Source organism: Arachis ipaensis, chromosome B09, assembly GCF_000816755.2.
Source record: "Arachis ipaensis cultivar K30076 chromosome B09, Araip1.1, whole genome shotgun sequence".
Taxonomy (NCBI): Eukaryota; Viridiplantae; Streptophyta; class Magnoliopsida; order Fabales; family Fabaceae; genus Arachis; species Arachis ipaensis.
This window is the reverse complement of record NC_029793.2, coordinates 25,165,930-25,180,108: the sequence shown is the minus strand read 5'-3', so window position 1 is coordinate 25,180,108 and position 14,179 is coordinate 25,165,930. Positions and strand designations below refer to the sequence as shown.

The window sequence follows — 14,179 nt, the reverse complement described above, 5'->3', positions numbered from 1 at the left end:
GTTGAATTTGGAATTAAAACTCCTCTTTCCCAAATTCAAACAAAACCTATTTATTTTTCTTATGATAATTGAATCACCGACATTCAGATACTGTTATTAGAAATCCGACTAACCATATTTAACTAGATTGACATCTCACAAAAAATTTCTCAATAAATACATATTTTTTAATTTCTATTTGAGATTATTAATTATGAAATCAAAACCCGTCATCTATATATAATAATTCATTAGTCAATAAGAAACTCATAAACAAATCTTCAATCTGCGACGGATTAGTCTTTGTCTTCGCGACAGACAGAGAATACAAAGCCTTTTATATATGTCCAAAAGCTGCTGTGAGCTTCTGAATGTCCTTTGAAAAGAAACTTGCCATTTGAGATGGTTCTTGGAACTTGGTATTATTATTATTATGGTGAGGTAACATAATGGGCCCTGGTGTATCAGGTACCAAATGGTGTATATCTGGCTTGATTTCATTGCAAAATGATTCAGAAGAAGCAAGCATTGAGACTGGGTTATGAAGGTAGTAATAATACTCATCCCACTTGGATGATAATTCTTCTAACTCTTCTATGCTCATGTGAATTTGGTATTGTTCCTCTTTCAATCCATAGGGTGCAGTATTAGAGATATTTTCAGGAGAGTTCGAAGAAGAAGAGAAAGAAGGCTTGTAAAGGAAACTAGAATCAGTAGGAAGAAATAAATTGGTTGCGGTTGTTGGTGTAAGAATAGAAGTGGTATTGAATGGAAAATCAGTGTTGATATCAAAAGACCTTCCACTACTGTGGCTATACCAATTAACTGAATTTGAATCTGATGATGATGATGCATGATTTATCATCTGAATTGGAAAACCACCCATGAAATCTGAGTGATGATGGCAACTCATTGAAGATGCTCTGTTTTGCACATAGGGAGTTGCATCATCTGATTTGTTCAACTCATTGGACGATGCTTCTGCTGTCTTTTCTTGGTTTCTGTTGTCGTTGTCCTCGCCGCCGCTGCCTTTCTCGGCCTCCGGAATCTTCTTGTGTGTCACAGGGTCTATACCTCTCTGCCTCAGCTTCTTCTTCAAGCAAGAATTCCACAGATTCTTTATCTCATTGTCGGTCCTCCCCGGCAATTGTGCCGCAATTTGCGACCATCTGAAAAAAAAAAATCAGTAGTCATGTAAAAAATAAAGGTGAAAACTCACGTGTAGTTGTCTTCATATGAAGTTAATAATTGAGAATCATTAGATGATGATTTAGTCAAACTTATTAAATCATCTAATGAAGACAACAGTACGTGAGTTTCTATCAAAAATAAATATAAATGTCCTTTTTAATTTATGACGGACAAAAAATCTCTTTATAATTTAAATATTTTTAGTAAGTCTCTAACTATTTAAGTAATTGGTCTAAGCAAACAGGACTGCTTAGACCAATTAGTTAGAGGGCCATTAGAGGAAGGGAAGGGAAGGGATTTGAATTGTTATTACCTATTGCCCAATACTCCATGAAGCTCAATGATGAGATTCTCTTCTTCTTGTGAGAATGTACCTCTCTTCAAATCAGGCCTTAAGTAATTTATCCACCTAAGTCTGCAGCTCTTACCACACCTTTGCAAACCTGTTAATACATTATTATTTACATTGACAAGAGTATTAAAAAAAGAAGAAGAAGATTTAAAGGTAGTGTTAGAGTACCTGCTTGCTTAGGCACAGAGCTCCAACATCCATGACCATACTTAGTAATATGCATGAGAAGTTTCTCATCCTCCTCAGGTGACCACAGACCCTTTCGAAGCTTCTGATTGTAACAGCAAGAGTGCCTTCTCATTTTTAAATTAGTGATGATGTTGAATTAATTGAAGCTTTTAGCTTAGCTTAGCTTCCAAATTAAGACAAAGTAGTAGTATTGTTTATTTTTATTCCAATAATGTAGATTTAATAAGGTTCGATAGACAGATGATATAGGAAGGAAAATGAAGTGGTGGTGGTATCTATGGGAAGAAGTTGAATTAGAATATAAAAGTGAGCCTAAGCCGCATGAAAGATAGAGATATATATCTTATTCCTTAAACACTATATATATATGCTTGAGAACTATAACTTAATTAATATTTGTAAATTAAATAAAAAATATGAGAAACCAATTTAAGCTTACGGTATTTTTATTTTCCTTTTTTTGGTGTGTGTTTATATTAATGTGAAAGAGATGAGACAATGTGAAATTGGACACGTTGTGTTGTGATATAGCCATAGGGGGATGGGAAGGTTGAATTTGGCAAGGTGAGAGAAGATAGGGGTTGATGAATAGTGTATCATGTCTTTTGGAAGCTGTGAGAGCATTGCTGTCTTTTGCATGAATAGTGGGCCATTTTTCACTTATATTATAATCAACTCATCAAATTGTCGGAGCAAGAAAAAGAATAAATAAAAACAAGTGTAAAATAATTGACACTTGAAGAGTTATTCATTTTTGTGTAATTGTAAGTAGGAGAAATTGAGTAGTAATTATCTAATTTTGATATAATTTTTTCATATTCATTTAATGGTTGCAGGTTTGAGTTTTACTTTTATTTTTTTAAAAGAATATCTAATTTTAGAAGTACACATAAATAAATTTTGAAAATTAAATTCATGCATGATTGTATGATAAATAAGTTGCTTAGAGATTAAAACTTTATTTCCATCAATTATGTAGTCTTCACAAGAAAAGGGAAGCAATGCTTAGAGAGAGATAAAAATGTTAACCTTCGTTTTTCGTTTGATAAATTTTTAACGGAAATGTTTGGTAACCAAATAAAATCAGCCAAAAATAGTCATAACTTGTTTTATTTAACATTTATTAATTGTTGCAATAATTAATTAATGCTAAATAAGACAAGTTCTGGCTGTTTTTTTGTATTCAAATCCGCAATCTTTAAGTTAGCGTTTGGTGGAGAGACAGAGACAGAATGACTGAGACTGAGAGACAGAGACTGAGAGACAGAGATTGAAATAAATTTTAGTATTCTGTTTGGTGCAAAATAAGAGACAGAAATTGAAACAAGAATAAAACTCTAATTTAATTTGCACAAAGGGTAAAATTGGAATTAATTAATTGAAATGAGAGTATTTTAGGTATAAAAAGTTATTAAAGTTTCAGTCTCCATCTCTAAAAATTTTAGTCACCTGTGTCTCTACTTTTTGGAGGTACTGAAATACTGAAATTTTGGAGACAGAGACAGAAATTTTAGTACCAGTCTCTGAACCAACAAACACGATACTGAATCTCAGTCTCTGTCTCAGTACCTCAAAACAAACGCTACCTAAGTGAATATGAAGAGACTATACTATTTGAAATATAGTTTATTTGAAGGAATATTTTATATTTACTCTTTAAATAGGATTTATATATCCTTTTGGCTCATTATTTTATTTATAGTAAATGATCATGTTTAATTTATTAATTCAACATATTATTAATTAAAAATAAAAAGTTTCCTCTCGTAATATTTTTTCAAAAATAAAAACACTAAAAAAAGAAACTTCCACAAATTAGAGTATTATTTGATAGTTTATTTTTAATGCAGTTTTTTGTTGCAATAATTATATAGTGACGTAATACTGACGTTGTAATAATTTGTTATAAGAAATATTGATCTTTTTTAGTTGTTATAGGTAAATTATTACATGCATAGCGAAATTTTCATGTCAAACTCTACGTACGCTACACAGTGTCACAGTCTTTGCCCATATCCTTATGTCTGTTAAAAGCGAAATGAGAAATACAAATACCCCTTTTTACTAGAATTGGAAAATTGGTGACTCAAAATATAATAAAATTAAAATATATAGGATTATCCATCCATTCTCTACTCTACTCTACTCTGCAATCCATCTATGTCATGATTTCTTTGAAAAGTTACATCATTACGTGGAAAGAACAATGGCTTTTTTCTTTTGTATTTTTATAAAAAAAATAATGCATCATATCCTTTACCTGTTGAAATCCACTTATTGCTCCAAATTATTCTACTAACCTTATTTAATTTGCCAGTTTCATCTTCAAAAAGAGAGAATTTCTCTCAATTCTCTGCACTCAATTGAATTTTTGAAATAATGTTGACGCTTACTATACGAAGTATGAGTAAAACCTATAAAAATTAGCTATGTATTAATGTTGGTCACGTAGACGCATACACATTCAAATAGATGATGATGAGTAGTGATGGCTACAAAATTTGGAAAAATAGTCTATAATTCTCTTTAGCACTTTTAATTTAAGCAAAGCTTTTATTAGACAACTAACTATACTAGAAGCTAAGGAGACCCGCGCCATGCGTCCAGCGGTAAATTAATGATAGTATATAATAAATATTAAAAATTATTATATTTTATAAAATTAAATTAAATGTGTAAATTAAAATTAAATTTAAAAAGTATTTTATTTAAAATAATTTATAGTACAAAAAATTTAGATATTAGAGTTATATGTACAAAATGACATTTTTATTTGGTGGTTTGATTTTTGTATTTGTTTTAGTTGATGAACTTGATCTTTTTATGTGGCGCTCGTCCTCTTTTTTTTTATTGGTTGTTGTTAGAGTTGCTACTTTTTTTCTTTCTGTGTAAGTTCTTGTGAAGGCATGTACTTTATGAATTATTGAGTTATATGTACTTTCTATTGTGTTGTTTGTTCTATCTTTGCAAGTATGTTCTTCTTCCGAAAATGTATCTTAAATTTGTATAGTTTTCTTTCTCCTTAATCTCTTGATGGGTATGTGTTCTTCGTCTGATGATATTAGTGTTGGCGAAGTTGGTTCCTATAATCAATGAATAATTTAAATTGGAAATAAAAATGATATCTAAAATAACTAAAATAAGTGAATTTTTTTTTAGTATTACCTGTTTTATTTGTTGTAATGAGTGTTGAAATTTAGTGTTTTCAGTTGGAATAAATGTCTTGGTAACAAATGAGTGTTGAAATTTAGTGTTTTTGGTTGGAATAAATGTCTTGGTAACAGTGTATTATTGAGAAATTTCTTTAAGATTAAAATCATTTACATTGACTTCAAATATAACTAAGGTTGCACAAATTTTTCAATTGGGGTGGTGCTTCAATGTCATTATTTTTCTTGGCTATTAGATTTGAAGCAGTTGTACCCAACAATTTTTTTGCTTCGCCATCAAATAGTACAAAAGTTGTTGTACCACTTTGATCTGAAACTTTTAATTGAATTTTGAACCTAAAATAAGTATTGGGTTAGTAACTAATAATTTTATAGATGTAATTATGAAAAGTATATAGAGTTACCTTATTGTTGGAAATTGTGGTGTTTGATTACATGTGCCATAAAGGTAGTTATCTCCTTTTTCATATGCTTTTTTCGTACACTTTTCACAGTCAACATAGTTATCTCCATTGAGTAAGTTTGAGATGTTGTGTAGTTCGAAAATAAATTTATTGTGCTAAATTTGATGTAATTTGAAGGAATAGTGATAAGAGACTTATATAAGTAATTCAAATAGTATGGGATTTGAATATTTGTAACGTAAAATTTATTATGATTAATAATATTATTATGACATTTGTAATATGGATGTTTATTACATTGAATGAGTTATTTATAAAAATTAATAAAAAAAATATAGGTAACCAACAACATTTTTTAACAATGTGAACAATGTGAATTAATAGGGTTAAAAGAGTAAATTAATCTTAAGAGTAAACTACCATTTGTACCCACGAAAGTTGAAAATGCTGACAATGCTGACAATAAAAAAAGAAAATTACTATTTGTACCCATAAAACATGAATTTCATATAACAAAATTATCCAAACGAACGGGTAGGGGTAGCGGTAGCGATCAGGCAGCGGTAGCGGCTCTAGGATTGCAAAAGGCGGCGAAAACAGAAGGCGACGGTGGTCCTAGGCTCGCGGAGGTGAGGCGAGGGAAAGAAGAAGAAAGAGAGAGGGAAACGGTGGGGGAGGAAAGAAAGGGGGAAAGGACGCGGTGGCAGCGAGTGGAGGTTGGGTGGGACTTGACGGCACCAGCAACTGTTGAGTGCTGCGGTGATGGTTACGCAGAGGAGCAGAGAAGGGAACAGGGGTGAGAAGGGGCGAGAGAGATGAAGAAGATAGGAAATCGGGTGAAGGGGCGATAACTTGGTGGTCACCGATGGTGGTGCGGTGGTTTGAGACAATTTGCTTTTTCTATTGTTGTTGTTATTTCTTTATGTGAAGAAGATGACAATGGAGGTATAGTGGTGGTGGTGGTGATAGTAGTGATGAAGGAAATGAGCTGGTAGTGCCTTTGAACTCAAAGTTTGGCTCAGGCGAGGAAGAGACAAGGAAGGAGAAAAGGAGGGGTGGATGATGCGGATGATGATAAGGGTAATTTGGCGTTTTTATGTGATTTTTTAGTGTTTGGATAATTTTGTTATATGGAATTCATGTTTTATGGGTACAAATGGTAATTTTTTTATGGGTAGATGTGTCAGCGTTTTCAACTTTTGTGGGTAGAAATGGTAGTTTACTCTTAATCTTAAATTTAATTAGTAGCATTAAATTAGGATATAGTGTATTTTTATTTGATTAGTGGTTGTTCATATTGTTCAAGATGGTCATTGTTTACCTAACACTCTCCAATCCATATACACTACAACAAAGAAAAACAAATATCGTACTTTTTTAAAACCAATCTTTTGAACTACCTATCATCACTATTGATTATATCAACATTATTTATAAACAATCTGATTAACTATGGTGTTCTACATAATTAGAATACTTTTAAGTTTTTCATCTTTCTTTTTAAACATAACATTATTAGTTTCGACACCAAGAGGTAAAATAGAACATGTACAATCAATATTCATTGTACATACTCAAAGCAATTAGTTAGAGACTCTTGTAAAATAGTACTCAATTAATCTTCTTAAAACACCTAAAGAATTTTATCATAATATTATGGTGTCAGTTAGAATATGACAAGACTTTACAAAAATCAGAATATGACAATGGGAAAATTTTTCCAGAGGAAGGATGGAAATAGCCAAGCTCTGAAAAAGAATCCACAACCTTGTATCTTTCAAGAAAATTGATGTTGTGTCCATCATATTTTCGTTTGTAATCGACATCCTAAATATTCTGCAATGATTTGCACTAATGTTGTTTGAATCGCACATCATCCACCAATCGGCCAATGCAGTGCTCATTGGCAGTTAGTAAAATATTAATTCCAATCAACCATTCAATCAAATCGAATCAAAATAAAGAGGAGTAATCAATATACAGAAAAAGAACAATTAAATGAAGAAAATGTGCCAATACCACTGGTCACAGCTGCGGTTCAAATTATAATTAGATGGAGGGTTTATGTCTTTTAAATAGATTCTTATTTTTGGATTTCTGTTATTTTTTTCTAACAGACGTCTATTTAATTAGACTTGGTCAAATTTTTTTAAGATACGGTTATAAAATTTAAAATTCAACTAAAGATATTATTATAGACTTGATTCTAATTAATTTAAATCAAATTTTATTTTAATAGATTAGATATGATATGATATGATTGGATTTAAATCAATCAGAACATAATTAAGTCGTAGTTGCTTCCCTTAAATATTGAAACCAAGTTTTTAAGGATTCCTAAAGAAGCAAGAAGGGGTTCTCATGATGACAGTTCCCATATGAATATTTTCAAATGGGGAGAAGTTGCTGGCTATCAAATTATTTGCTTAGTTAGATTGAGAAAGCGTGTGTTTACGGTTTGGATTCTAACAAACTATGAATCGAGTTCGTGGAGAAGGATCAAGAAGGTGAGAGTGAAAGGAATGGGTTTAGTGGAACAGAACCCTGTGATCAAAGGCTTTACCGTTTTGAATGGTGATCTTGTTTTTGCTACGAAGAAGAAGGTCTATACATATGGTTTAACTAGTGAGAAATATATGGTGCTCTCAAAAATTTGTGACCATGGGTGTGACTCTAGATTTGTTCGTTTGTTCCTTATTCAGATACTCTTCGTCCATGTGGAATTGGTGCCAAAAGTTTGCGTCCTTATCTTTAATTAAGGAAACATGACAAGCCGGAAAAGTTAGAATTAGACACATTAAATTACTTAATTAGGTTTACATAATTAGAGAATGAACAAGACTCTAAATTTTATTTAATATCAAATATATTTAGATTCTGAAATTTTTTTTGTCGTGGTTGAATATAATCCCATTGTATGATTAACAATTTTAATTTTTATAATAATAATAATAATAATAATTTTCTCTTATTATTATGGAGAGCTCAAGATGATCTTTATCATATGGGAAACTCAAGATGATTATTAGCATCCCCAAGTAGGAAATGAAGGAGCACAGTTCTTTGTATAAGCAAGGAGAATAATGTGGAAGAATTTTAAGGTTGACTGCAAAATTGCAAATGCTCTTGATGTGGTTCAGGCTCCATGAGAATTTTTTATTTCTTGAATCATTGTTCGAGTATTTTAGTCAATTAAATAGATTTTGATACAGGTGTAGTAACGGGGCAGTTAAATGTCAACTTGTGAACTATTTGTAAACTATGGCATATATTCACAAGTTGACATTTAACTGCCGTGTTACTGTACCTGTATCAAAATCTATTTAATTGACTAAAATGCTCGAACAATGATTCAAGAAATAAAAAACTCTCATGGAGCCTGAACCACATCAAGAACATTTGCAATTTTGCAGTCAACCTTAAAATTCTTTCACATTATTCTCCTTGCTTATACAAAGAACTGTGCTCCTTCATTTTCTACTTAAGATGATAAAGATCATCTTGAGTTCCCCATATGGTAAAGATCATCTTGAGCTCCCCATAATAATAAGAGAAAATTATTATTATTATTATTATAAAAATTAAAATTATTAATCATACAATGGGATTAAATTCAACCACGGAAAAAAAATTCAGAATCTAAATATATTTGATATTAAATAAAATTCAGAGTCTTGTTCATTCTCTAATTATGTAAACCTAATTAAGTAATTTAATGTGTCTAATTCTAACTTTCTGGCTTGTCATGTTTCCTTAATTGAAGATAAGGACGCAAATTTTTGGTACCAATTCCACATGATGAAGAGTATCTGAATAAGGAACAAAACGAACAAATCTAGAGTCACACCCATAGTCACAAATTTCCGAAAGCACCATATATTTCTCACTAGTTAAACCATATGTATAGACCTTCTTCTTCGTAGCAAAGACAAGATCACCATTCAAAACGGTAAAGCCTTTGATCACAGGGTTCCATTCCACTAAACCCATTCCTTTCACTCTCACCTTCATGATCCTTCTCCACGAACTCGATTCATAGTTTGTTAGAATCCAAACCGTAAACACACGCTTTCTCAATCTAACTAAGTAAATAGTTTGATAGCCAGCAACTTCTCCCCGTTTGAAAATATTCATATGGCAACTGTCATCATGAGAACCCTTTCTTGCTTCTTTAGGAACCCTTAAAAACTTGGTTTCAACGCTTTCATCTTCATCATCGCCATTCGTGATTTCATAAGACATAATATAAGGCCTAAAACAAGTGCTATCTTCAGTAAGATAAATGTAGCAATCCGAGATGAAGTGAATGGCGCCATTGCAAATCACAGGCATGTCAAATTTCAAATTCCTAGATCCAGCAACAAAACAGTTCTTCCTTAAGCTCAAAACACCTTGTTTATGGCTATAAACATGGCAATCAAAATGTGAACTCCAATTGTTATTGTAAAAAAGAATCAACATGTAATCATCAGAGTCGCATTCTAGTGTCATGGAGACACTATAAAGATTCCCTCGCTGCTGCAAGTGGTTGGGGAGGGGAATGTGTAAAAGGTAACAAGTTGCTGGATTGATGATAAACAATTTTGTTCGATGAAGACAAAGAAGTAAACCGTTTCTTGAGCTTAGAATCTTGAGCCGTAAGCGCGCGATGAATCCTAGCATATTTTCAGGGACGCTAGAGGAAAGTTCCTCTCCTGGAAAAGGATGCAACTCGACATGGTCGTTGTGATTCAGATTGTTATCTCTTTGAATGAAGAAGCATGAAGGACGATCTTTCTTCAATGAGTTTTCTGCTTGTTTTGCTACAAAGTATGGAGTTTGTGGAAGCTCTGAAAAGAGTTTTGAAGAAGAATTGAGTTTGTGGATTGCTTTTGCAGGTAACCAAGACAATATCTCTAATAACTCATCATTAGACATTGTAGCCATTCTGATCAAGATCAACGATGAATTACTTGTTTGAAAGCCAAGAATGAAAATATTCAAGAAGGGAAAGATTATCACTATTCCTTCAAATTACATCAAATTTAGCACAATAAATTTATTTTCGAACTACACAACATCTCAAACTTACTCAATGGAGATAACTATGTTGAATGTGCAAAGTATACGAAAAAAGCATATGAAAAAGGAGATAACTATATTTGTGGCATATGTAATCAAACACCACAATATCCAACAATAAGGTAACTCTATATACTTTTCATAATCCCATCTATCAAATTATTAGTTACTAACCCAATACTTATTTTAGGTTCAAAATTCAATTAAAAGTTTCAGATCAAAGTGGTACAACAACTTTTGTACTATTTGATGGCGAAGCAAAAAAATTGTTGGGTACAACTGCTTAAAATCTAATGGCCAAGAAAAATAATAACATTGAAGCACCACCCCAATTGAAAAATTTGTACAACCTCACTTATATTTGAAGTCAATGTAAATGATTTTAATCTTAAAGAAAGTTCTCAACAATACACTATTACCAAGACATTTGTTCCAACCAAAAACACTAAATTTTCACACCTATTTGTTACCAAGACATTTGTTCCAACCAAAAATACTAAATTTCAACACTCATTACAACAAATAAAACAGGTAATACTAAAAAAATAACTTATTTTAGTTATTTTAGACATAATTTTATTTCTAATTTAAATTATTCATTGATTATAGGAACCAACTTCGTCAACACTAATATCATCAGACGAAGATCACATACCCATCAAGAGATTAAGGAGAAAGAAAACTATACAAATTTAAGACACATCTTCGGAAGAAGAACATACTTGCAAAGATGGAACAAACAACACAATAGAAAGTACATATAATTCAATAATTCATAAAGTACATGCCTTCACAAGAACTTACAAAGAAAGAAAAAAATAACAACTCTAACAACAACTAATAAAAAAAAGAGGACGAGCGCCACATAAAAAGACCAAGTTCATCAACTAAAACAAATGCAAAAATTAAACCACCAAATAAAAATGTCATTTTGTACATACAACTCTAATATCCAATCTTTTGTACTACAAATTATTTTAAATAAAATACCTTTTAAATTTAACTTTAGTTTACACATTTAATTTAATTCTACAAAACATAACAATTTTTAATATTTATTATATACTATCATTAATTTACCGCCCCGCGCATCGCGCGGGTCTCCTTCTAGTTAAAGAAAAAGTTAACAACTTAATGCAATCCCCAATCCGAATCCATCTCATCAACCTGGTCCAAGTGAAGTTTCGGACCCAGAAAAAGAAGCAAGGCAGGCAGGAGAGAGAGAAAGGCACCTTACTGAGCTAAAGACTATCGTATGGGAATTGAGGGTGGAAACACAATAGAATTGAATGTGGTAAAACACGTAACCAATTTTATATCCTGAACCTACTTCATATTTGTCTGAGCTACTAAGTGTCCATTGAATATGGTCTAATCAATCGGCTGGTTTAATTGTCAGGATTCTTAAGCAGATTTCAATTGGAAACAGAGATTCTAGAAGAGGTTGGTTCCATTCACGATTCTCTGTCATCAAATTTTCAACCCAAAAAATATTGTGACGGAGAGGGTTATAATCTAGATGGAAGCCAAAGATCAGAATATATTTGTATGCTGCTGCCAGTGCCTACATTGGTACATGAATAAATTTCAAAAAATAAATAAATAATATTTTTTAAAAGATCTTTCAAAAATATAAAATTAATTTAAGATTCAAATAGGGTTAAAAGAGTAAATTAATATTAAATTTAATTAGTAGCATTAAATTATGATATAGTGTATTTTTATTTGATTGGTGGTTGTTCATGTTGTTCAAGATGGTCATTGTTTACCTAGCACTCCCCATTAATAAATTAATTATTGGAGTTATAAATTTGTTGTATTGTTTACAATGGTAAGATATAATAAATATAGGAATATGAATTTAATGTCTTTGTAAGTTATAAATTTGGTTAGACACTATTAATTTCTAATTATTGTCGTTGGTAATTATTGTATTATTTTTTTGTATGCTTTATTTTTTTGCTGATTTGGAAATAATAAATGATTTGGCAAAAATTGAGTGGTTGATTCTAAAATTTTGCCAAGTAAGCAATGTTGCTGACATGGCATTAGTAAAGGAAAAGAAATATCTTAAAAATAATGTGGGTAAACTTATGTATCTACTTTTATATATTAAGAATAGATTGTTTACAACGGTAAGATATAATAAATATAGGAATATGAATTTAATGTCTTTGTAAGTTACAAATTTGGTTAGACACTATTAATTTCTAATTATTGTCGTTGGTAATTATTGTATTATTTTTTTGTATGTTTTATTTTTTTGTTGATTTAGAAATAATAGATGGTTTGGCAAAAATTGAGTGGTTGATTCTAAAATTTTACCAACTAAGCGATGTTGCTGACATGACATTAGTAAAAGAAGAGAAATAACTTAAAAATAATGTGGGTAAACTTATGTATCTACTTTTGTATATTAAGAATAGATTGAACGTATTATTAGTTGATTCACTTAATATTAATACGATAATGTAAGAGATAATTAATAATTTAATGGTATTTTATTTAATTTTATATATATATAATTACATACTTATTATATTTAAAATTATCCATTTATTTTAATTTTCGATCTAATTATTAGCTAATATATATATATATATAGTGTGTGTGTGTGATTTTTTATAATTTTTAACTTTATCAAATCAGCTAAATTTTGGCAAATATTTATGATAGCGCGTTATGGCCCTTCATCCATTCAATTTTTTAAAAGGTTTTCGTTTTAATAAATAAACAAAATTGTAGTTTATTCCAATATTATTTTTCGATTGTATTGTAATATAATTAAGACTGTTACGAAAATAAGGATTAGAGTTTGAGAGAAGGAGGAGAGAAAATAGAAAGAAGGATAGATAATTCTATTATTTGATTATATAAGAGTTATTTATAGCCAAGAGTCCAACTTTTAGTCAAGGGTCCAATGCCTCGCTAGGAGATCTACAATAAATATATTTATAACACTTTTCTTGGATGTCCTTATTATTAATAGTAGACTAGTGCCTCGTTAAAAAATCTTACTAATATATATATATATATATAATAAAGAAAAAATATTACACTTTCTTATAATACGTTAGGTAGCTGCCTCATTAAAAATTTTACTAGGAAAAATCCAAAGTGGGATAAAAACTATAGTTAAGAAAAGGGTTAAGTATGGTTTTGGTCCCAAAAGTTTTGTGCCAGAATCGAAACCGTCCCTCTTCTAATTTTCGATTTAGAATCATCTTTAATGTTTTTTTTTCGTATTCAAATCGTCCTTTTAATTTTTTTTGGACAAAAATACCCTCACCACTACTAACACAATTACCTCCTCCACCACCACCACCACCACCAACACCAACACCACCACCACCACCACCACCACCACCACCACAAACATCACCACCAACACCAACCAACAGCAAACAACAGCAAACAGAAATCAACAGAAGAACAAAACAACAGCAACTTCTTCCATTAACAGCAATTCAGAAATCAATCAACGGCAATTCAGAAATCAAAACAAGAACAAAACCAACAATGATTCAACAAATCAAGAAGCAGAAGAAGTAGAAGACGAAGCAAAAACAGAGATCGAATCAAGAAGCTGAAGCGGCGAGGCGGCGACGAGCAGTGGTGAGGCAGCGAGGCGGCAAGAAGCAGCAGCGCGAGTCCTTCTCCCTCTTCGCGTCTCTCTCTGTCCGATCTCTCTCCTCTGGCATGGGTGGCTGGCGCGACGGTGAGAGTTAGGCGAAGAGATGAGGGCTGGGCGGTGAGGCGCTGGGCGCAGCTAGCGGTGAGGACTGGGCCTGGCGGTGAGGCGCTGGGCGCGGCGGTGAGGGGCTTGAGGGGCT

General features: G+C 31.7%; 2 protein-coding genes and 1 long non-coding RNA gene across 3 annotated transcripts in view; 1 reads left to right on the top strand and 2 right to left on the bottom strand.

Moving 5' to 3' along the window:
- Positions 192-2,082, bottom strand: LOC107616698 (transcription factor MYB8-like). The gene is made up of 3 exons (XM_016318643.2): positions 1,691-2,082; positions 1,484-1,613; positions 192-1,148 (listed from the first exon to the last, which is right to left on the bottom strand). The coding sequence occupies exons 1-3, from the start codon at positions 1,821-1,823 to the stop codon at positions 317-319; spliced, it is 1,095 nt and encodes a 364-aa protein (XP_016174129.1). The 5' UTR covers positions 1,824-2,082; the 3' UTR covers positions 192-316.
- LOC107615255 lies at positions 9,039-10,211 on the bottom strand. The gene has a single exon (XM_016317349.1). The coding sequence runs from the start codon at positions 10,209-10,211 to the stop codon at positions 9,039-9,041; it is 1,173 nt and encodes a 390-aa protein (XP_016172835.1).
- The window catches only part of LOC110267152, a 20,882-nt gene continuing 18,775 nt past the window's right edge, over positions 12,073-14,179 (top strand). Inside the window, exon 1 of the long non-coding RNA XR_002354503.1 lies at positions 12,073-12,084. This is a non-coding gene — a long non-coding RNA (uncharacterized LOC110267152). The remainder of the gene's footprint in view (positions 12,085-14,179) is intronic.

Bases quoted from the DNA above. Each gene is read 5' to 3' on its own strand.
- LOC107616698 (XM_016318643.2), bottom strand. From the start codon at position 1,823: ATGAGAAGGCACTCTTGCTGTTACAATCAGAAGCTTCGAAAGGGTCTG. The intron at 1,614-1,690 runs GTACTCTAACAC...ATGTATTAACAG, and splicing joins CTCTGTGCCTAAGCAAGCAG to GTTTGCAAAGGTGTGGTAAG. The intron at 1,149-1,483 runs GTAATAACAATT...TTTTTTTTTCAG, and splicing joins CATGGAGTATTGGGCAATAG to ATGGTCGCAAATTGCGGCAC.
- LOC107615255 (XM_016317349.1), bottom strand. From the start codon at position 10,211: ATGGCTACAATGTCTAATGATGAGTTATTAGAGATATTGTCTTGGTTA.